The 21,824-nt window shown below is 47.1% G+C and overlaps 1 protein-coding gene across 4 annotated transcripts in view; it reads right to left on the bottom strand.

Annotated features, from left to right (window-relative positions):
• Positions 1-10,597: 10,597 nt before the first annotated feature.
• Positions 10,598-21,824, bottom strand: part of kif23 (kinesin family member 23) — a 57,071-nt gene continuing 45,844 nt past the window's right edge. For all 4 annotated transcript variants that reach the window (XM_045688590.1, XM_045688592.1, XM_045688591.1 and 1 more), the window contains 4 exons: positions 20,165-20,253; positions 17,748-17,829; positions 11,561-11,631; positions 10,598-10,653 (listed from right to left, as the gene is read on the bottom strand). In XM_045688590.1, coding sequence (XP_045544546.1) covers positions 10,638-10,653; positions 11,561-11,631; positions 17,748-17,829; positions 20,165-20,253 — 258 coding nt within the window. In that variant the 3' untranslated portion in view covers positions 10,598-10,637. The remainder of the gene's footprint in view (positions 10,654-11,560; positions 11,632-17,747; positions 17,830-20,164; positions 20,254-21,824) is intronic.

The following is a 21,824-nucleotide window of genomic DNA, read 5'->3' as shown; positions in this document are numbered from 1 at the left end:
GGTTTTGGTTGCGATTCCCCTCTGGCAAACAGTTCAGGTCAATCTGCGGAAGAGAGAGGGTGTGGAAGGGGTCGAGTGATGATCTTTCCTGCACGTTTCCTCGTCGGACCTCGGTGGAGGGCAGGTGGCAGCCAATAATCCTTTTAGGGGGTTTTGCCATCTACTATAAGTGGTGTATATTCTCATTTTTTGGGGGCAAATTTAACTTGCAACAACATGGCCTAACAGTTTTTAATGAAGCCAGTAAGCCAGTAAAACAGTAAGCCAGTAACACAGTAAGCCAGTAACACAGTAAGCCAGAATACGCTTTGAACGGTCATCCAACTTGGAAATCCAAGTCGGGACTCGGGCCTCTTTCTGGAGCGCTGACCTGAAGATCACTGACGTCATGATTCATCCTTGTTTCTTTCAGAGTTCCCAGTTGTCCTGAAAGCCACATAAATCCAAAGAATGACAGACTGATGACTAAATTTGCCCTCAAGAAGGACCGCCGCTCCACCTTCCTGTTCAAATGAGCACAAGGTGAGTCCAAAAATGTATTGTATGCTGCTGTATAAATGATGTAATATTCCAGGGAGATATGTATACTGCAGCTAAGAAAGTAATACTAAGTGTGTGTTGTGTAGTAAGATGTTAGTAGCCCATGTGCCTCACCCTAATAATTTGGTCTATTTACCCCTCTTAATTCCACCTACTGGTGGTGCACATGCAACCTATAACCTGTTTTAGAGAAATGTAATCATCGAATATTGTAACAGCTTTCATTGTCTACTTATATGCCCCCTTTATTTATCCTACGGTTCTGACTTGGTGTACAGGGAGACCACTGTAAGAACGGCCCATGTTCTGAATTCTGTTGCTGTACATTTCAAAAGTGCTGAAAAATAGTTATATTGACTACGTCCGTTGTCGCTCGCTCATTAATGTCTAAATCGAAATTACGGATTGCCACTTATTCGCTCGCCGTCCCCTTATGCCAGTTTGTACATCTCAATTGTCAGTAGAAATCACATTTGTTTAAGCAAGTCAACCATATCAGCGTTTTTTTTTTTTTTTTAAAGGCATTAAATGAGGCTGAATGAACTGTTTTGCTGCCAGACAAGGCTCTGCTGGTAGCCAGGTGTAGCAGTGGTAAGGTGTTGGGACTGCTGTTGAGACAGCTTTATGTAGAGGCCCTAACAGCTTTATGTAGAGGCCCTAACAGCTTTATGTAGAGGCCCTAACAGCTTTATGTAGAGGCCCTAACAGCTTTATGTAGAGGCCCTAACAGCTTTATGTAGAGGCCCTAACAGCTTTATGTAGAGGCCCTAACAGCGTTATGTAGAGGCCCTAACAGCTTTATGTAGAGGCCCTAACAGCTTTATGTAGAGGCCCTAACAGCTTTATGTAGAGGCCCTAACAGCTTTATGTAGAGGCCCTAACAGCTTTATGTAGAGGCCCTAACAGCTTTATGTAGAGGCCCTAACAGCTTTATGTAGAGGCCCTAACAGCTTTATGTAGAGACCCTAACAGCTTTATGTAGAGGCCCTAACAGCTTTATGTAGAGGCCCTAACAGCTTTATGTAGAGGCCCTAACAGCTTTATGTAGAGGCCCTAACAGCTTTATGTAGAGGCCCTAACAGCTTTATGTAGAGGCCCTAACAGCTTTATGTAGAGGCCCTAACAGCTTTATGTAGAGGCCCTAACAGCTTTATGTAGAGGCCCTAACAGCTTTATGTAGAGGCCCTAACAGCTTTATGTAGAGGCCCTAACAGCTTTATGTAGAGGCCCTAACAGCTTTATGTAGAGGCCCTAACAGCTTTATGTAGAGGCCCTAACAGCTTTATGTAGAGGCCCTAACAGCTTTATGTAGAGGCCCTAACAGCGTTATGTAGAGGCCCTAACAGCTTTATGTAGAGGCCCTAACAGCTTTATGTAGAGGCCCTAACAGCTTTATGTAGAGGCCCTAACAGCTTTATGTAGAGGCCCTAACAGCTTTATGTAGAGGCCCTAACAGCTTTATGTAGAGGCCCTAACAGCTTTATGTAGAGGCCCTAACAGCTTTATGTAGAGGCCCTAACAGCTTTATGTAGAGGCCCTAACAGCTTTATGTAGAGGCCCTAACAGCTTTATGTAGAGGCCCTAACAGCTTTATGTAGAGGCCCTAACAGCTTTATGTAGAGGCCCTAACAGCGTTATGTAGAGGCCCTAACAGCTTTATGTAGAGGCCCTAACAGCTTTATGTAGAGGCCCTAACAGCTTTATGTAGAGGCCCTAACAGCTTTATGTAGAGGCCCTAACAGCTTTATGTAGAGGCCCTAACAGCTTTATGTAGAGGCCCTAACAGCTTTATGTAGAGGCCCTAACAGCTTTATGTAGAGGCCCTAACAGCTTTATGTAGAGGCCCTAACAGCTTTATGTAGAGGCCCTAACAGCTTTATGTAGAGGCCCTAACAGCTTTATGTAGAGGCCCTAACAGCTTTATGTAGAGGCCCTAACAGCTTTATGTAGAGGCCCTAACAGCTTTATGTAGAGGCCCTAACAGCTTGTGGGCACCATTTGTCACCGTTATAGTGCTATTAAAATGTATTGTTTAGTGTTGTGGCTTTGCTGGCATGCATCTAAAATCATTTGGGGGAGAAAGCCAACCAAAATGTACATGGTAAAATAGCCATTCAGGTCGTCATATATCAGAGCTATTATTACACTGGCAGAAGGGCACTCGAGAACTCACCTTGAGGCTGATGGCAGGTCTTCGGTGATGTCATGTCTTTGTAATAGGGTATAAAGTTCAACTCTTTACTGGCATACCTTGGTATGATCCATCAACATAACTGCATAGTTGGATAAGGGCTTGTCAGTCAGCATTTCACTGTAAGGTCTACTACACCTGTTGTAGTTGGCGCATGTGACAACATTTGAGTTGATAGACATGGCATCTTTGAATGTTAAGAAAAGAGCAACAAGAAAATAATAGTAACGAGGCTATATACACAGGGTATTACGGTACAGAGTCAATGTGGAGGCTATACACAGGGTATTACGGTACAGAGTCAATGTGGAGGCTATATACAGGGTATTACGGTACAGAGTCAATGTGGAGGCTATACACAGGGTATTACGGTACAGAGTCAATGTGGAGGCTATATACAGGGGGTACCGGTACAGAGTCAATGTGGAGGCTATATACAGGGTATTACGGTACAGAGTCAATGTGGAGGCTATACACAGGGTATTACGGTACAGAGTCAATGTGGAGGCTATATACAGGGTATTACGGTACAGAGTCAATGTGGAGGCTATACACAGGGTATTACGGTACAGAGTCAATGTGGAGGCTATACACAGGGTATTACGGTACAGAGTCAATGTGGAGGCTATACACAGGGTATTACGCTACAGAGTCAATGTGGAGGCTATACACAGGGTATTACGGTACAGAGTCAATGTGGAGGCTATACACAGGGTATTACGGTACAGAGTCAATGTGGAGGCTATACACAGGGTATTACGGTACAGAGTCAATGTGGAGACTATATACAGGGTATTACGGTACAGAGTCAATGTGGAGACTATATACAGGGTATTACGGTACAGAGTCAATGTGGAGGCTATATACAGGGGGTACCGGTACAGAGTCAATGTGGAGGCTATATACAGGGTATTACGGTACAGAGTCAATGTGGAGGCTATATACAGGGTATTACGGTACAGAGTCAATGTGGAGGCTATATACAGGGTGTTACGGTACAGAGTCAATGTGGAGGCTATATACAGGGGGTACCGGTACAGAGTTAACGTGGAGGCTATATACAGGGGTACCGGTACAGAGTCAATGTGGAGGCTATATACAGGGGGTACCGGTAAAGAGTCAATGTGGAGGCTATATACAGGGTATTACGGTACAGAGTCAATGTGGAGGCTATATACAGGGGGTACCGGTACAGAGTCAACGTGGAGGCTATATACAGGGGGTACCGGTACAGAGTTAACGTGGAGGCTATATACAGGGGTACCGGTACAGAGTCAATGTGGAGGCTATATACAGGGGCTACTGGTACAGAGTCAATGTGGAGGCTATATACAGGGGCTACTGGTACAGAGTCAATGTGGAGGCTATATACAGGGGGTACCGGTACAGAGTCAATGTAGAGGCTATATACAGGGGGGTACCGGTACAGAGTCAATGTGGAGGCTACATACAGGGGGTACCGGTACAGAGTCAATGTGGAGGCTATATACAGGGGGTTACAGTACCGAGTCAATGTGGAGGCTATATACAGGGGGTTACAGTACCGAGTCAGTGTGCGGGGTACAGGTTAGTCAAGGTAATATGTACATGTAGGTAGCTTTATTAAAGTGACTATGCATAGATAAAACAGAGTAGCAGCAGCGTAGAAAAAGGGGGTGGGGGCTAATGCTAATAGCCTGGGAAAACCATTTGATTAGATGTTCAGGAGTCTTATGGCTTGGGGGGTAGAAGCTTTTAAGAAGCCTTTTGGACCTAGACTTGGCGCTCCGGTACTGCTTGCCGTGCAGTAGCAGAGAGAACAGTCTAAGAATAGGGTGGCTGGAAACTTTGACAATTTTTAGGGCCTTCCTCTGACACCACCTGGTGTAGAGGTCCTGAATAGCAGGAAGCTTGGCCCCAGTGATGCACTGGGCTGTACCCTCTGTAGATGATATGAGCCATGACCAGCCTTTCAAAGCGCTTCATGGCTACAGACGTGAGTGCTACGGGTCGGTAGTCATTTAGACAGGTTACCTTGGGCACAGGGACTATGGTGGTCTTCTTGAAACATGTTGGTATTACAGACTCGGTCACAGGTTAAACATTTCAGTTTAGACACTTGCCATTTGGTCAGCGCATGCTGAGTACACATCCTGGTAATCCGTCTGGCTCTGTGGCCTTGTGAATGTTGCCCTGTTTAAGGGTCTTACATCACCTACAGAGAGCATGATTACAAAGTCAGGAACAGCTGATGCTCTAATGCATGCTTCAGTGTTGCTTGTCTCGAAGCGCACATATAAGTCATTTAGCTCGTCTGGTAGGCTCGTGTCACTGGGCAGCTCGCGGCTGGGCTTCCCTTTGTAGTCTGTAATAGTTTGCAAGCCCTGCCACATCCGACGAGCGTCAGAGCCGGTGTAGTACAATTCAATCTTAGTTCTGTATTGACACTTTGCCTGTTTGATGGTTCATCTGAGGGCATAGAGGGATTTCTTATAAGCGTCCGGGTTAGAGTCCCGCTCCTTGAAAGCGGCAGCTCTAGCCTTTAGCTCAGAGCGGATGTTGCCTGTAATCCATGGCTTCTGGTTGGGATATGTACGTACAGTCACTGTGGGGACGACGTCCTCAATGCATTTATTGATAAAGCCAGTAACTGATGTGGTATACTCCTCAATGCCATTGGATGAATCCCGGAACATATTCCAGTCTGTGCTAGCAAAACAGTCCTGTAGCTTAGCATCTGCTTCATCTGACCACTTCCGTATTGACTGAGTCACTGGTACTTCCTGCTTTAGTTTTTCCCTTGTAAGCAGGAATCAGGAGGATATAATTATGGTCAGATTTGCCAAATGGGGGGTGAGGGAGAGCTTTGTACGCTTCTCTGTGTGTGGAGTAAAGGTGGTCTAGCGTTTTTCCCCCTCTGGTTACACATGTGACATGCTGGTAGAAAATAGGTATAAAGGGATTTAAGTTTCCCGACATTAAAGTCCCTGGCCACTAGGAGCGCCGCCTCTGGATGTGCGTTTTCGTGTTTGCTTATGGTAAATAGAGCACTATGAAAAACAGATGGAAATTCTCTTGGTAAATTTTGGATGTTTACATACGGCTTTACTGGGTTCTATTCTACTGTATAATAGTCAATGCCACTCCAACATTGCTTGTCCAAATATTCATGTGTGTGTATTGTTAGGTATTACTGCACTGTTGGAGCTAGAAACACAAGCATTTCACTACACCCACAATAACATCTGCTAAACATGTTGTTATTTTACCTTTATTTAACCAGGCAAGTCAGTTAAGAACAAATTCTTATTTTCAATGACGGCCTAGGAACAGTGGGTTAACTGCCTTGTTCAGGGGGCAGAACGACAGATTTGTACCTTGTCAGCTCGGGGATTTGAACTTGCAACCTTTGGGTTAGTAGTCCAACGCTCTAACCACTAGGCTACCTGCCTCCTCTAACCACTAGGCTACCTGCCTCCTCTAACCACTAGGCTACCTGTCTCCTCTAACCACTAGGCTACCCGCCTCCTCTAACCACTAGGCTACCTGCCTCCTCTAACCACTAGGCTACCCGCCTCCTCTAACCACTAGGCTACCCGCCTCCTCTAACCACTAGGCTACCTGCCTCCTCTAACCACTAGGCTACCTGCCTCCTCTAACCACTAGGCTACCTGCCTCCTCTAACCACTAGGCTACCCTGCCACCCATGTGTATGTGATTGATCTGCAGATTTGATCTTCCTTAATAGATTTTGCGTAGCAGCTGTTACTGACAAATAGACACACCACCACCCCTCGTCTTACTGTAGGCAGCTGTATGTCCTCTCTCGCCGAGGACAGAAAACCCAGCCAGCAGCTGTATGTCCTCTCTCGCCGAGGACAGAAAACCCAGCCAGCAGCTGTATGTCCTCTCTCGCCGAGGACAGAAAACCCAGCCAGCAGCTGTATGTCCTCTCTCGCCGAGGACAGAAAACCCAGCCAGCAGCTGTATGTCCTCTCTCGCCGAGGACAGAAAACCCAGCCAGCAGCTGTATGTCCTCTCTCGCCGAGGACAGAAAACCCAGCCAGCAGCTGTATGTTATCCGTGTCGTTGTTCAGCCGCGACTCGGTGAAACATAAGATATTACAGTTATTAATGTCTCGTTGGTAGGATAGTGTTGATCGGAGCTCATCCAGTTCATTTTGAGTATGAGGAGAAAAATGGTAGATGTTCAGACTACATGTAGCTCGAGGCAGGGGCAGGAGAGAGGAGAGGATAGGAGGCAGGGTTTGTAAGGAGAGAAGGCTCTACAGCTAGCCTAAGCCAATGGTATTACAACTTTGTTATTTTAGAGAGCTGCAGGCTGGGAGGTTTCGCTTGTGGTGATGGGGAAGTTGTTGTTTTTAAACATCGCCCCAATCTCTTTTCCCTCCAGAGCATTCTTAGTTCAGGAAGAGAACAGCTGATCCTCTACAGTAAATTACAGTCAGTCCTTTAATAATATCCAGTCCAGCCATCTACTGTTCGGTCAATGTAATTTACACTTTTTACATTTTAGTCACTTAAGATGCTCTTATCCAGAAGGACTTTAGAATTGTGTACCATAAAACATCTGACAATCTAAATTAAACACTTCACATGCAAAACTCATTCCATATAAAAATAAAAAACACAAAAGTTGTTTTGAAAGGAATTTAATTCCTAAACTACTTTTACAATGAAAGCTGTGCAGATCAGTTTAGTTCAACCCAGAATAAAATATCTTTACAAAACGAGCAGAGAAATATGTCAAATATAATATACCAGCTGATTCCATACTAAAAGTGAACATGAAGGCTTGAACCTAGCTTCAAAACAGACAGAAAAACAGCAGAGGAAATATATTTCACTGAACAAAATGTATCCCAACATTAGCCTGGTCCCAGATCTGTGTGTGTGCTCTAGTCAACTCCTATGCTCATTGTCACACCACAATAACTATAGTATTTAACAACACAGCACAAACAGATCTGGAACCACGCTCCTCTTCACTGACTTGCCTCCATGTGCCACGTAACAAAATACAACTGTCCTAAAAAAAAAAAAAATCACAGAAAAAAAAACACAAGTAAATCTGAAAACATTGAACTCTTCTTATATTGTCAACAGGCCCAGTTAGTTATGAACCACAACAAGTCCATCTTTGGCTGAATCATGATGCATTCAGTTAATACTGGCTTTATATGTGATCACACCACACACCAAAATCTCTAAAATATTTTACAAAATACGGTTTGATGATGTATATATACACACTACCGTTCAAAAGTTAGGGGGTCACTTAAAAATGTCATTGTTTAAAAAAATAAAAATAAATCAGAAATACAGTGTAGACATTGTTAATGTTGTAAATGACTATTGTAGATGGAAACGGCTGATTTTTAATGGAATATCTACATAGGCGCACAGAGGCCCGTTATCAGCAACCATCACTCCTGTGTTCCAATAGCACGTTGTGTTAGCTAATCCAAGTTTATCATTTTAAAAGGCTAATTAATCATTAGAAAACCCTTTTGCAATTATGTTAGCACAGCTGAAAACTGTTGTTCTGATTAAAGAAGCAATAAAACTAGCCTTCTTTAGACTAGTTGAGTATCTGGAGCATCAGCATTTGTGGGTTTGATTACAGGCTCAAAATGGCCAGAAACAAAGAATTTTATTCTGAAACTCGTCAGTCTATTCTTGTTTTGAGAAATGAAGGCTATTCCATGCGAGAAAGATTTCGTACAATGCTGTGTACTACTCCCTTCACAGAACAGTGCAAACTGGTTCTAACCAGAATAGAAAGAGGAGTGGGAGGCCCCGGTGCACAACTGAGCAAGAGGACAAGAACATTAGTGTGTCTAGTGAGAGAAACAGACGCCTCACAAGTCCTCAACTGGCAGCTTCATTAAATAGTACCCACAAAACACCAGTCTCAACGTCAACAGTGAAGTGGCGACTCCGGGATGCCGGCCTTCTAGGCAGAGCTGCTCTGTCCAGTGTCTGTTCTTTTGCTCATCTTAATCTTTTATTTTTATTGGCCAGTCTGAGAAATTGCTTTTTCTTTGCAACTCTGCAGGTACTATTTAATGAAGCTGCCAGTTGAGAACTTGTGAGGCGTCTGTTTCTGGTTAGAACCAGTTTGCTCTGTTCTGTGAAGTTAGTAATACACATTTTAAAATGGACATCTTTTTGCTTTTCTTTAAAAAATAAGGACATTTCTAAGTGACCCCAAACTTTTAACGGTAGTGTTCATACACAGTTTTTCATATATATAAAAAAGCAAATGGGAAATGTTTAAATAGTTGTTACTAAGGCTAAAGATTAAAAAATAAAACGTTTCCAGAGTGTTAGCTATTGCACACCAGCCGCGTGGGGGTGAGGACAGAGAGGAGGGAGGGGGTAAGGAGGTTTGAGGACGGAGGGAGGGAGGGGCTAAGGAGGTTTGAGGACGGAGGGAGGGAGGGGGTAAGGAGGTTTGAGGACGGAGGGAGGGAGGGGCTAAGGAGGTTTGAGGACGGAGGGAGGGAGGGGGTAAGGAGGATTGAGGACGGAGGGAGGGAGGGGTAAGGAGGGTTGAGGAGGTGGGAGGGAGGGGGTAAGGAGGGTTGAGGACGGAGGGGAGGGGTGAGGAGGTGGGGTAAGGAGGTTTGAGGAGGGAGGGAGGGAGGGGGTAAGGAGGTTTGAGGAGGGAGGGAGGGGGGGTAAGGAGGTTTGAGGACGGAGGGAGGGAGGGGGTAAGGAGGTTTGAGGAGGGAGGGGGTAAGGAGGGTTGAGGAGGGAGGGAGGGGTAAGGAGGGTTGAGGAGGGAGGGAGGGGGTAAGGAGGTTTGAGGAGGGAGGGAGGGGGGGTAAGGAGGTTTGAGGAGGGAGGGAGGGGGGTAAGGAGGGTTGAGGAGGGAGGGAGGGGGGGGTAAGGAGGTTTGAGGAGGGAGGGAGGGTTGAGGAGGGAGGGAGGGAGGGGGTAAGGAGGGTTGAGGAGGGAGGGAGGGAGGGGGTAAGGAGGGTTGAGGAGGGAGGGAGGGGGTAAGGAGGTTTGAGGAGGGAGGGAGGGAGGGAGGGGGTAAGGAGGGTTGAGGACGGAGGGAGGGAGGGGGTAAGGAGGGTTGAGGACGGAGGGAGGGAGGGGGTAAGGAGGGTTGAGGACGGAGGGAGGGAGGGGGGTAAGGAGGGTTGAGGACGGAGGGAGGGAGGGGGTAAGGAGGGTTGAGGAGGGAGGGAGGGAGGGGGGTAAGGAGGTTTGAGGAGGGAGGGAGGGAGGGGGTAAGGAGGTTTGAGGAGGGAGGGAGGGGGGGTAAGGAGGGTTGAGGAGGTGGGGGAGGGGGTAAGGAGGTTTGAGGAGGGAGGGAGGGGGTAAGGAGGGTTGAGGAGGTGGGGAGGGGGTAAGGAGGGTTGAGGAGGTGGGGAGGGGGTAAGGAGGGTTGAGGAGGTGGGGTAAGGAGGTTTGAGGAGGAGGGAGGGAGGGGGTAAGGAGGTTTGAGGAGGGAGGGAGGGGGGGTAAGGAGGGTTGAGGAGGTGGGAGGGAGGGGGTAAGGAGGTTTGAGGACGGAGGGAGGGAGGGAGGGGGTAAGGAGGGTTGAGGACGGAGGGGAGGGGGTAAGGAGGTTTGAGGACGGAGGGAGGGAGGGGGTAAGGAGGGTTGAGGAGGTGGGGAGGGGGTAAGGAGGGTTGAGGAGGAGGGGGGGGTAAGGAGGTTTGAGGAGGGAGGGAGGGAGGGGGTAAGGAGGTTTGAGGAGGGAGGGAGGGGGTAAGGAGGGTTGAGGAGGTGGGGGGAGGGGGTAAGGAGGTTTGAGGACAGGAGGGAGGGGGTAAGGAGGGTTGAGGCGAGGTGGGGGAGGGGTAAGGAGGGTTGAGGAGGTGGGGGGGGGGGTAAGGAGGGTTGAGGAGAGGTGGGGGAGGGGGTGTATGGAGCAGCCCAGACAGGACCTTCAGGGCTTTCTGCGTCTAAAACACAAAAACAACACAACAGTTACTCACTTTAGAAACATCTACCTGATGCGCTGAACACACCAAACACGGGAACACACCAAACACGGGAACACACCAAACACGGGAACACACCAAACACGGGAACACACCAAACACGGGAACACACCAAACACGGGAACACACCAAACACGGGAACACACCAAACACGGGAACACACCAAACACGGGAACACACCAAACACGGGAACACACCAAACACGGGAACATCTGATATTGAGTTGCACCTCCCCTCCACTTTTCCCTTAGAACAGCCTCAATTTGTCGGAGCGTGGACTCTAAGGTTCCACTGGCCAATGTTGACTCCAATGCTTCCGGAGTGTACAAAACAGTTCCAACCCTTTTCCTCCTCAGAACAGCTTCATTTCGTCGTGTCATGGACTCTACAAGGCGTTGAAAGCGTTTCCACAGGGATGCTGGCCCATGTCGACCCCAATGCTTCCCACAGTTGTGTCAAGTTGGCTGGATGTCCTTTGTGTGGTGGACCAGTCTTGATACACACAGGAAACTGTTGAGCATGTAAAACCCAGCAGCGTTGCAGTTCTTTACACAAACCGGTGCACCTGGCACCTACTACCAAACCCTGTTCAAAGGCACTGAAATATCTTGTCTTGCCCATTCACCCTCTGAATGACACACACACACACAATCCATGTCTCCTCCCCTTCATCTACACTGATTGAAGAGGATTTAACAGGTGTCATCAATACGGGATCATAGTTTTCACCTGGTCAGTCGATGTCATGGAAAGAGCAGGTGTTCCTAATGTTTTGTACACTCCTGTGTATTAATTCAGAAACCGTGTACCCCGAAAGTTCACACATAGGCATTTGTCGAATAAAACCTATGGAAGACATCATACTTACTTCTGATGTCCATGGTGCTGGTAGGCTGGACCCAGGTTGGACCCAGCCCTCATCTCCACAGCCATAGAACACTGGAACACAGAACACACAATGTGGAAGCTTCTAGAATGGTTAACCACAGCTAACGGGTCAAAAATGTTTTAACATCAAGTGTCTTAAATAGGGGGCGTTGAGCCACCACGAGGCAGAACAGCTTCAATCCACCTTGGCATAGATTCCTACAAGTGTCTGAATCTCTGTTGGAGGGATGAGACAACATTCTTCCACATCATTTGGTGTTTTGTTGATGGTGGTATAAAAACTGGTCTCAGGAGCCGCTCCAGAATCTCCAATAAAGTCTTCTATTGAGTTGAGATCTGGTGACAGACTGCCATGGTATATATGGGTTTCAACACTCTTTTTATGCTCATTCAGCCATTCGGTGACCCCTCGTGCCCTGTGGATGGGGGAATAGTCATGCTATAGCCATGGGAGTCAAAATAATGGCCTCCCAGCATTTTATACACGACCCTAAGCATGATGGGATGTTAATTGCTTAACTCAGGAAACACACCTGTGTGGAAGCACCTGCTTTCGATATACTTTGTATCCCTATTTGACTCAAATTGTTTCGGCAGTTACCTGTACCTTACTGTGTTCCCTACAGTGATGGCAGCCTGGTACCAGATATGATTGTACGGTCTTGGTCATTGTCCTATGGTCATTCACAGGCCAAAGCGTGACAATGACTATAGTGGTATGTAGCAGGTAGTGGTGTTAGCACAGTTCCACACTCCATCCCCCAGGGGGCAGCAGAAACCTTGTCCAGTTGCTGAGCCTGGTTGATTTTATTTATTTATTTTTTATTTCACCTTTATTTAACCAGGTAGGCCAGTTGAGAACAAGTCCTTTATTTAACCAGGTCGGCTAGTTGAGAACAAGTCCTTTATTTAACCAGGTAGGCCAGTTGAGAACAAGTCCTTTATTTAACCAGGTAGGCAAGTTGAGAACAAGTCCTTTATTTAACCAGGTAGGCAAGTTGAGAACAAGTCCTTTATTTAACCAGGTCGGCTAGTTGAGAACAAGTCCTTTATTTAACCAGGTAGGCCAGTTGAGAACAAGTCCTTTATTTAACCAGGTAGGCAAGTTGAGAACAAGTCCTTTATTTAACCAGGTAGGCAAGTTGAGAACAAGTTCTCATTTACAACTGCGACCTGGCCAAGATAAAGCAAAGCAGTTCGACAACATACAAAAACACAGAGTTACACATGGAATAAAACAACATACAATCAATGATACAGTAGACAAAAATAAGTATATATACAATGTGAGCAAATGATGTGAGATAAGGGAGGTAAAGGCAAAAAAAGGCCATGGTGGCGAAGTAAATGAAGTATAGCAAGTAAAACACTAATGGTAGAATTATAATTTGAAGAAAGTTCAAAGTTAAAATATAAATATGGTGCAAAGGAGCAAAATAATAAATAAAATAAATAAATACAGTAGGGGAAGAGGTAATAGTTTGGGCTAAATTATAGATGGGCTATGTACAGGTGCAGTGATCTGGGAGCTGCTCTGACAGCTGGTGCTTAAAGCTAGTGAGGGAGATAAGTGTTTCCAGTTTCAGAGATTTTTGTAGTTCGTTCCAGTCATTGGCAGCAGAGAACTGGAAGGAGAGACGACCAAAGGAGGAGTTGGCTTTAGGGGTGACCAGAGATATACCTGCTGGAGCGCGTGCTACAGGTGGGTGCTGCTATGGTGACCAGCGAGCTGAGACAAGGGGAACTTTACCTAGCAGGGTCTTGTAGATGACCTGGAGCCAGTGGGTTTGGCGACGATTATGAAGCGAAGGCCAGCCAACGAGAGCGTACAGGTCGCAGTGGTGGGTAGTATATGGGGCTTTGGTGACAAAACGGATGGCACTGTGATAGACTGCATCCAGCTTGTTGAGTAGGGTATTGGAGGCTATTTTGTAGATGACATCGAAGAAGTTAAGGATTGGTAGGATAGTGAGTTTCACTAGGGTATGTTTGGCAGCATGAGTGAAGGATGCTTTGTTGCGAAATAGGAAGCCAATTCTAGATTAAACTTTGGATTGGAGATGATTGATGTGAGTCTGGAAGGAGAGTTTACAGTCTAACCAGACACCCAGGTATTTGTAGTTATCCACAAATTCTAAGTTAGAACCGTCCAGAGAAGTGATGCTGGATGGGCGGGCAGGTGCAGGCAGCGATCGGTTGAAGAGCATGCATTTAGTTTTACTTGTATTTAGGAGCAGTTGGAGACCACGGAAGGAGAGTTGAATGGCATTGAAGCTCGTCTGGAGGGTTGTTAACACAGTGTCCAAAGAAGGGCCAGAAGTATACAGAATGGTGTCGTCTGCGTAGAGGTGGATCAGAGATTCACCAGCAGCAAGAGCGACATCATTGATGTATACAGAGAAAAGAGTTGGCCCAAGAATTGAACCCTGTGGTACCCCCATAGAGACTGCAGGCCCTCCGATTTGACACACTGAACTCTATCAGAGAAGTAGTTGGTGAACCAGGCGACGCAATCGTTTGAGAAACCAAGGCTACTGAGTCTGCCGATGAGGATGTGGTGATTAACAGAGTCAAAAGCTTTGGCCAGGTCAATGAATACGGCAGCACAGTATTGTTTCTTGTCGATGGCGGTTACGATGTCGTTTAGGACCTTGAGCGTGGCTGAGGTGCACCCATGACCAGCTCTGAAACCAGATTGCATAGCGGAGAGGGTGCGGTGGGATTCGAAATGGTCGGTAATCTGTTTGTTGACTTGGCTTTCGAAAACCTTAGAAAGGCAGGGTAGGACGGATATAGGTCTGTAGCAATTTGGGTCAAGAGTGTCACCTCCTTTGAAGAGGGGGATGACAGCAGCTGCTTTCCAAACTATGGGAATCTCAGAAGACACGAAAGAGAGGTTGAACAGGCTAGTAATAGGGGTTGCAATAATTTCGGCAGATAATTTTAGGAAGAGAGGGCCCAGATTGTCAAGCCCGGCTGATTTGTAGGGGTCCAGATTTTGCAGCTCTTTCAGAACATCAGCTGTCTGGATTTGGGAGAAGGAGAAATGGGGGAGGCTTGGGCGAGTAGCTGTGGGGGGTGCAGTGCTGTTGAATGCAGTAGGGGTAGTTAGGTGGAAAGCATGGCCAGCCGTAGAAAAATGCTTATTGAAATTCTCAATTATAGTGGGCTTATCGGTGGTGACAGAGTTTCCTATCCTCAGTGCAGTGGGCAGTTGGGAGGAGGTGTTCTTATTCTCCATGGACTTTACAGTGTCCCAGAACTTTTTAGAGTTTGACTTGCAGGAAGCAAATTTCTGTTTGAAAAAGCTAGCCTTGGCGTTTCTAACTGCCTGTGTGTATTGGTTTCTAACTTCCCTAAAAAGTTGCATATCGCGGGGGCAGTTCAATGCTAATGCAGAACGCCACAGGAAATGTGTGTGTTGGTTAAGGGCAGTCAGGTCTGGGGAGAACCAAGGGCTATATCTGTTCCTGGTTCTAAACTTCTTGAAAGGGGCATGCTTATTTAAGATGGTGAGGAAGGCATTTTTGATAAGCACATCAGGTGCTGCCAATTAAGAGGATCAGAGGTCAGCGAGGCTGCTGGGTTGGTTTGGTGGCAGCGAGGCTGCTGGGTTGGGTTGGTGGCTGCTGGGTTGGGTTGGAGGCTGCTGGGTTGGGTTGGTGGCTGCTGGGTTGGGTTGGTGGCAGCTGGGTTGGGTTGGTGGCAGCTGGGTTGGGTTGGTGGCAGCTGGGTTGGGTTGGTGGCAGCGAGGCTGCTGGGTTGGGTTGGTGGCAGCGAGGCTGCTGGGTTGGGTTGGTGGCAGCGAGGCTGCTGGGTTGGTTTGGTGGCAGCTGGGTTGGGTTGGTGGCAGCTGGGTTGGGTTGGTGGCAGCTGGGTTGGGTTGGTGGCAGCTGGGTTGGGTTGGTGGCAGCGAGGCAGCTGGGTTGGGTTGGTGGCAGCGAGGCTGCTGGGTTGGGTTGGTGGCAGCGAGGCAGCTGGGTTGGGTTGGTGGCAGCGAGGCTGCTGGGTTGGGTTGGTGGCAGCGAGGCTGCTGGGTTGGGTTGGTGGCAGCGAGGCTGCTGGGTTGGGTTGGTGGCAGCTGGGTTGGTTTGGTGGCCGCGAGGCTGCTGGGTTGGGTTGGTGGCAGCGAGGCTGCTGGGTTGGGTTGGTGGCAGCGAGGCTGCTGGGTTGGGTTGGTGGCAGCGAGGCTGCTGGGTTGGTTTGGTGGCAGCGAGGCTGCTGGGTTGGTTTGGATGCCTTTGGAATTTTCCCTTTTCGTACGTGTGTCTCTTCGTCACCATATTTACAAATAATAATTTGCTTGGACGCCCAAGGCAATGTTGCCGTCGCCCTGGGCCAAGGCAATGTTGCCGTCGCCCTGGGCCAAGGCAATGTTGCCGTCGCCCTGGGCCAAGGCAATGTTGCCGTCGTAAATATATTCGACACCTAGGCGCATACACCGATTTCTCACAAATGCACACATTCATTCAGGTACCAGACCAGTCAACAAGGCCTAGGGCCCCCTAGCCATAATGATTCAGGTTCCAGACCAGTCAACAAGGCCTAGGGCCCCCTAGACATAATGATTCAGGTTCCAGACCAGTCAACAAGGCCTAGGGCCCCCTAGACATAATGATTCAGGTTCCAGACCAGTCAACAAGGCCTAGGGCCCCCTAGCCATAATGATTCAGGTTCCAGACCAGTCAACAAGGCCTAGGGCCCCCTAGACATAATGATTCAGGTTCCAGACCAGTCAACAAGGCCTAGGGCCCCCTAGACATAATGATTCAGGTTCCAGACCAGTCAACAAGGCCTAGGGCCCCCTAGACATAATGATTCAGGTTCCAGACCAGTCAACAAGGCCTAGGGCCCCCTAGACATAATGATTCAGGTTCCAGACCAGTCAACAAGGCCTAGGGCCCCCTAGACATAATGATTCAGGTTCCAGACCAGTCAACAAGGCCTAGGGCCCCCTAGCCATAATGATTCAGGTTCCAGACCAGTCAACAAGGCCTAGGGCCCCCTAGCCATAATGATTCAGGTTCCAGACCAGTCAACAAGGCCTAGGGCCCCCTAGCCATAATGATTCAGGTTCCAGACCAGTCAACAAGGCCTAGGGCCCCCTAGACATAATGATTCAGGTTCCAGACCAGTCAACAAGGCCTAGGGCCCCCTAGACATAATGATTCAGGTTCCAGACCAGTCAACAAGGCCTAGGGCCCCCTAGACATAATGATTCAGGTTCCAGACCAGTCAACAAGGCCTAGGGCCCCCTAGACATAATGATTCAGGTTCCAGACCAGTCAACAAGGCCTAGGGCCCCCTAGCCATAATGATTCAGGTTCCAGACCAGTCAACAAGGCCTAGGGCCCCCTAGCCATAATGATTCAGGTTCCAGACCAGTCAACAAGGCCTAGGGCCCCCTAGCCATAATGATTCAGGTTCCAGACCAGTCAACAAGGCCTAGGGCCCCCTAGCCATAATGATTCAGGTTCCAGACCAGTCAACAAGGCCTAGGGCCCCCTAGCCATAATGATTCAGGTTCCAGACCAGTCAACAAGGCCTAGGGCCCCCTAGCCATAATGATTCAGGTTCCAGACCAGTCAACAAGGCCTAGGGCCCCCTAGCCATAATGATTCAGGTTCCAGACCAGTCAACAAGGCCTAGGGCCCCTAGACATAATGATTCAGGTTCCAGACCAGTCAACAAGGCCTAGGGCCCCCTAGCCATAATGATTCAGGTTCCAGACCAGTCAACAAGGCCAAGGGCCCCCTAGACATAATGATTCAGGTTCCAGACCAGTCAACAAGGCCTAGGGCCCCCTAGACATAATGATTCAGGTTCCAGACCAGTCAACAAGGCCTAGGGCCCCCTAGACATAATGATTCAGGTTCCAGACCAGTCAACAAGGCCTAGGGCCCCCTAGCCATAATGATTCAGGTTCCAGACCAGTCAACAAGGCCTAGGGCCCCCTAGCCATAATGATTCAGGTTCCAGACCAGTCAACAAGGCCTAGGGCCCCCTAGACATAATGATTCAGGTTCCAGACCATTGAGTGCAGCAAAAATCAGTAGGCTTGTTATAGGTGTCGTAACACTAGGAGTTGTACGACACAAACTGACCTGGCACCACCAGACAAAAAAACAGTACAATAGCCAGTGTAGGGAGTGAATCCTGTCTCTTACCCTGGTCTCCACATCTGTCCAGTCTCCCTCCATGCGGTCGCCCCCCTGGGCAGTGTTGCCCTCTGATGACCTTCTCTTACGGCTGGAGGAACACAGTGAGTGTTTGACATCAACATCAGAATCACTGATCTTCACCCTTATCGTTCTGAGCTACGCGTCACAAAACTAGCATTATGTGACCCAAGATAAATTATATTTTTTTAGAAATGTTTTCACATTTATAAAAAATATATATATATAAAAAACTGAAATAAGACATTTACATAAGTATTCAGACCCTTTACTCAGTACTTTATTGAAGGACCTTTGGCAGCGATTACAGCCTCGTGTCTTCTTGGGTATGACGCTACAAGCTTGGCAACACCTGTATTTGGGGAGTTTCTCCCATTCTTCTCTGTAGATCCTCTCAAGCTCTGTCAGGTTGGATGGGGAGCGTCTGAATACTTATGTAAATGTAATTTCAGTTTATTTTTTATTTTGAATAAACCTGTTTTTCGCTTTGTCATGTGGTATTGTGTGTTAATTGATGAGGGGAAAACAAATTAATTCATTTCAGAATAAGGCTGCAACCTATCAAAAATGTGGAAAAAGTGAAGGGGTGTGAATACACTATGTATGCCTGAATGTACAATGAACAAAAATATAAAATGCAACAATTTAAAAGATTTGACTGAGTTAGTTCATGTAAAGAAAATCAGTTAATTCAATTCATTAGGCCCTAATCTATGGATTTCACATGAAACATGTGTTGATCACAGATAGCTTTAAAAGAAGAAAAGGTTGAGCATGAGAGAACCAGTCAGTATCTGGTGTGACCTCCGTTTGCCTCATGCAGCGCGACACGTCTCCTTCACATAGAGTGGATCAGGCTGTTGATTGTGTTAGTCTAATTGACATAATTTGTGTCAATTGGAGGTGTACCTGTAGATGTATTTCAAGGCCTACCATCAAACTCAGTGCCTCTTAGCTTGAAATCATGGGGAAATCAGCCAAGACCCCAGAAAACAAAATGGTAGACCTTCACAAGTCTGGTTCATCCTTGGGAGCAATTTCCAAATCATGAGAAAACCAGTCAGTATCTGGTGTGACCTCCATTTGTCTCATGCAGTCAACACATCTCCCTCACATAGAGTTTATCAGGCTGTTGATTGTGTCCTGTGGAATGTTGTCCCACTACTCTTCAATGGCTGTGCGAAGTATCTGGATATTGGCGGGAACTGGAACACCCTGTCGTACACGTCGATCCAGAGCATCCCAAACATGCTCAACGGGTGACATGCCTGGAGAGTATATGCAGGCCATGGAAGAACTTTAATGCATGGCCCCTGAGACATGAGGCCGTGCATTATCATGCTGAAACACGAGGCGGCGGCTGAATGGCACGACAATGGGCCTCAGGATCTCATCACGGTATCGCTGCGCATTCAAATCAATAAAATGCAATTGCATTCATTGTCCGTAGCTTACGCCTGCCCATAACATAACCCCACCATGGGGGACTCTGTTCACAATGTTGACATCAGCAAACCGCTTGCCCACATGACTGCCATACACCCTGTCTGCCATCTGCCCTGTACAGTTCAAACCGGGATTCATCCGTGAAGAGCAAGTCAAGACTCTGGTGAGGACGACGCACATACAGATGAGCTTCACTGAGACGGTTTCTGACAGTTTGTGCAGAAATTCTTTGGTTGTGCAAACCCACAGTTTCATCTGCTGTTCGAGTACCTGGTCTCAGACGATCCCGCAGGTGAAAAAGTCGGATGTGGAGGTCCTGGGTTGGCGTGGTTACACGTGGTCTGCGGTTGTGAGGCCGGTTGGACGTACTGACAAATTCTCTAAAATGACGTTGGAGGCGGCTTATGGTAGAGAAATTAACATAAAAGTATCTGGCAACAGCTCTGGTGGACATTCCTGCAGTCAGCATGCCAATTGCACTGCTCCCTCAAAGACACGTGGTATTGTGTTGTGTGACAACTGCACATTTTAGAGTGGCCTTCTATTGTCCCCAGCACAAGGTGCTGCTGTGTAATGATCATGCTGTTTAATCAGCTTCTTGATATGCCACACCTGTCAGGTGGATGGATTATTTTAGCAAAGGATAAATGCTCACTAACAGGGATGTAAACACATTTTTTGCACAAAATCTGAGAGAAATAAGCTTTTGTGCGTATGGAACATTTCTGGAGTATTTTAATTCAACTCATGAAACATGGGATGTATGAATGTATGGAGTAAGTTAGCAGTAAGTTAGCAGTAACAGTGGTACTAGTACTACTAGTAGCAGTCTAAGTTAGCAGTAGACAGGAAACCTACATTCTTCCAGTGGGGAGCTCCGGTCTCAGTCTCTATGTAGTCGTAAGTTAGCAGAAGCAGTAAGTTAGCAGCCATAAAATGGCAGTAGACAGGACACCTACCTTGGTCCAGTAGGCAGCTCCTGTCTCAGAGTTTCTATATCAGTGAACTGGACTGCCTGTCCTCCCCCTCGTGTCTTGAACACTTCACCCTAAAAAGTTCACAACACAGGCGTCAGAACACATTTACATTTTGTTAAATTTAGCAGACTCTCTTATCCAGAGCGACTTAAAGTAGTGAGTGCATACATTTTTCATACTGGTCCCCCGTGGGAATCGAACCCACAACCAGACGTTTCAAACGCAATGCTCTACCAACTGAGCCACACGGGAATACAGGCATGAGAACACAAGCATTAAAGATTGCGCTGTAGAGATGGATAGCTGGCACCTTTACGAGCTCCTGACCAATTCTGCATGTTAGTAGTAGCAGTATTAAGTTAGTAGTAAGTTAGTAGAAGCCATGGATTACAGGCAACATCCGCACCGAGCTAAAGGCTAGAGCTGCTGCTTTCAAGGAGCGGGACTCTAACCTGGAGACGAATCTGGAAATCCTGTTACGACATCCGACAAACCATCATGGATTACAAAGGGAAAGAGCCACGAGCTGCCCAGTGATGCGAGCCTACCAGATGATCTAAATTCCTTCTATGCTCGCTTCGAGGCAAGCAACACTGTACCATGCATGAGAGCAGCAGCTGTTCCGGACGACTGATCTCGCTCACCGTAGAGGATATAAGACCTTTAAAAACAGGTTAACATTCTGTAAAGGGATTTATATGTTTGAATGTAATGATTAAATAATTCTACCCTGAGACTTAACTATTAGGGAGATGGTCTATATAGCATGTAGAATGACTAACTAAAGGGTTTAAGCCTAAGTCTAACGAGGTTGGACTAGGATAAGAGAAGAATGTGTGTCTGTGTGTTTAAGTAAACATCAAGAACTGTTAAACTGTGGTTGACCTGCCCTAGCTTGAACTCTGAGGGTTTAAGATATGAGAGGGAGTTCCCCTCAAGGTTTCCCTAATCTCAGAGGAATGGAACTGTCGGCTGTGTAATGATCTATACTGTTAAGAGACCTGGGCCTTAATGTTTGTGTGTATGTGTGTGCGTAAATACGGAGCCTGGTATATAATGACGTCTCTGTACAATGGATTTCAGAGCGCCCTCGTGAATAAACATTTTTTTACTATTGTAAACTGGGACCCTGTCTGTTATTCAAACAGAATCTTACAAATTCAGGGTTGTAGACTGAGTATTTTAATTGAAACAAAATTCTCATAACGATTCACAAGGCCGCTGGGCCAGACAGATTACCAGGACTCATACTTAGAGCATGCACTGACCAGCTAACAAGGGTCTAAACTGACATCAACCTCCTCCTGACAGTCTAATACCTACATGTTTCAAGCAGACCACCATAGTCCCTGTGGCCAAGAACACCACGGTAACCTGTACATTATTACCACCCCGTAACACTTACATCTGTAGCCCTGAAATTCTTTCAAAGGATGACATGGCTCACATCAAATCCATCATCCCAGACACCCTCGGCCCACTCCAATTCATATACCGCCCCAACAGATCCACAGATGACACAATCTCTATTGCACTCCACACTGCTCTTTCCCACCTGGACAAAAGGAACACCTATGTGAGAATGTTATTCATTGACTACAGCTCAGCGTTCAACACCATAGTGCCCTCAAAGCTCATCACT

This window comes from Salmo salar, chromosome ssa10 (genome assembly GCF_905237065.1).
Source record: "Salmo salar chromosome ssa10, Ssal_v3.1, whole genome shotgun sequence".
NCBI classification, from domain to species: Eukaryota; Metazoa; Chordata; class Actinopteri; order Salmoniformes; family Salmonidae; genus Salmo; species Salmo salar.
The sequence above is the reverse complement of the archived record's forward strand: the minus strand, read 5'-3'. Positions and strand labels throughout refer to the sequence as shown.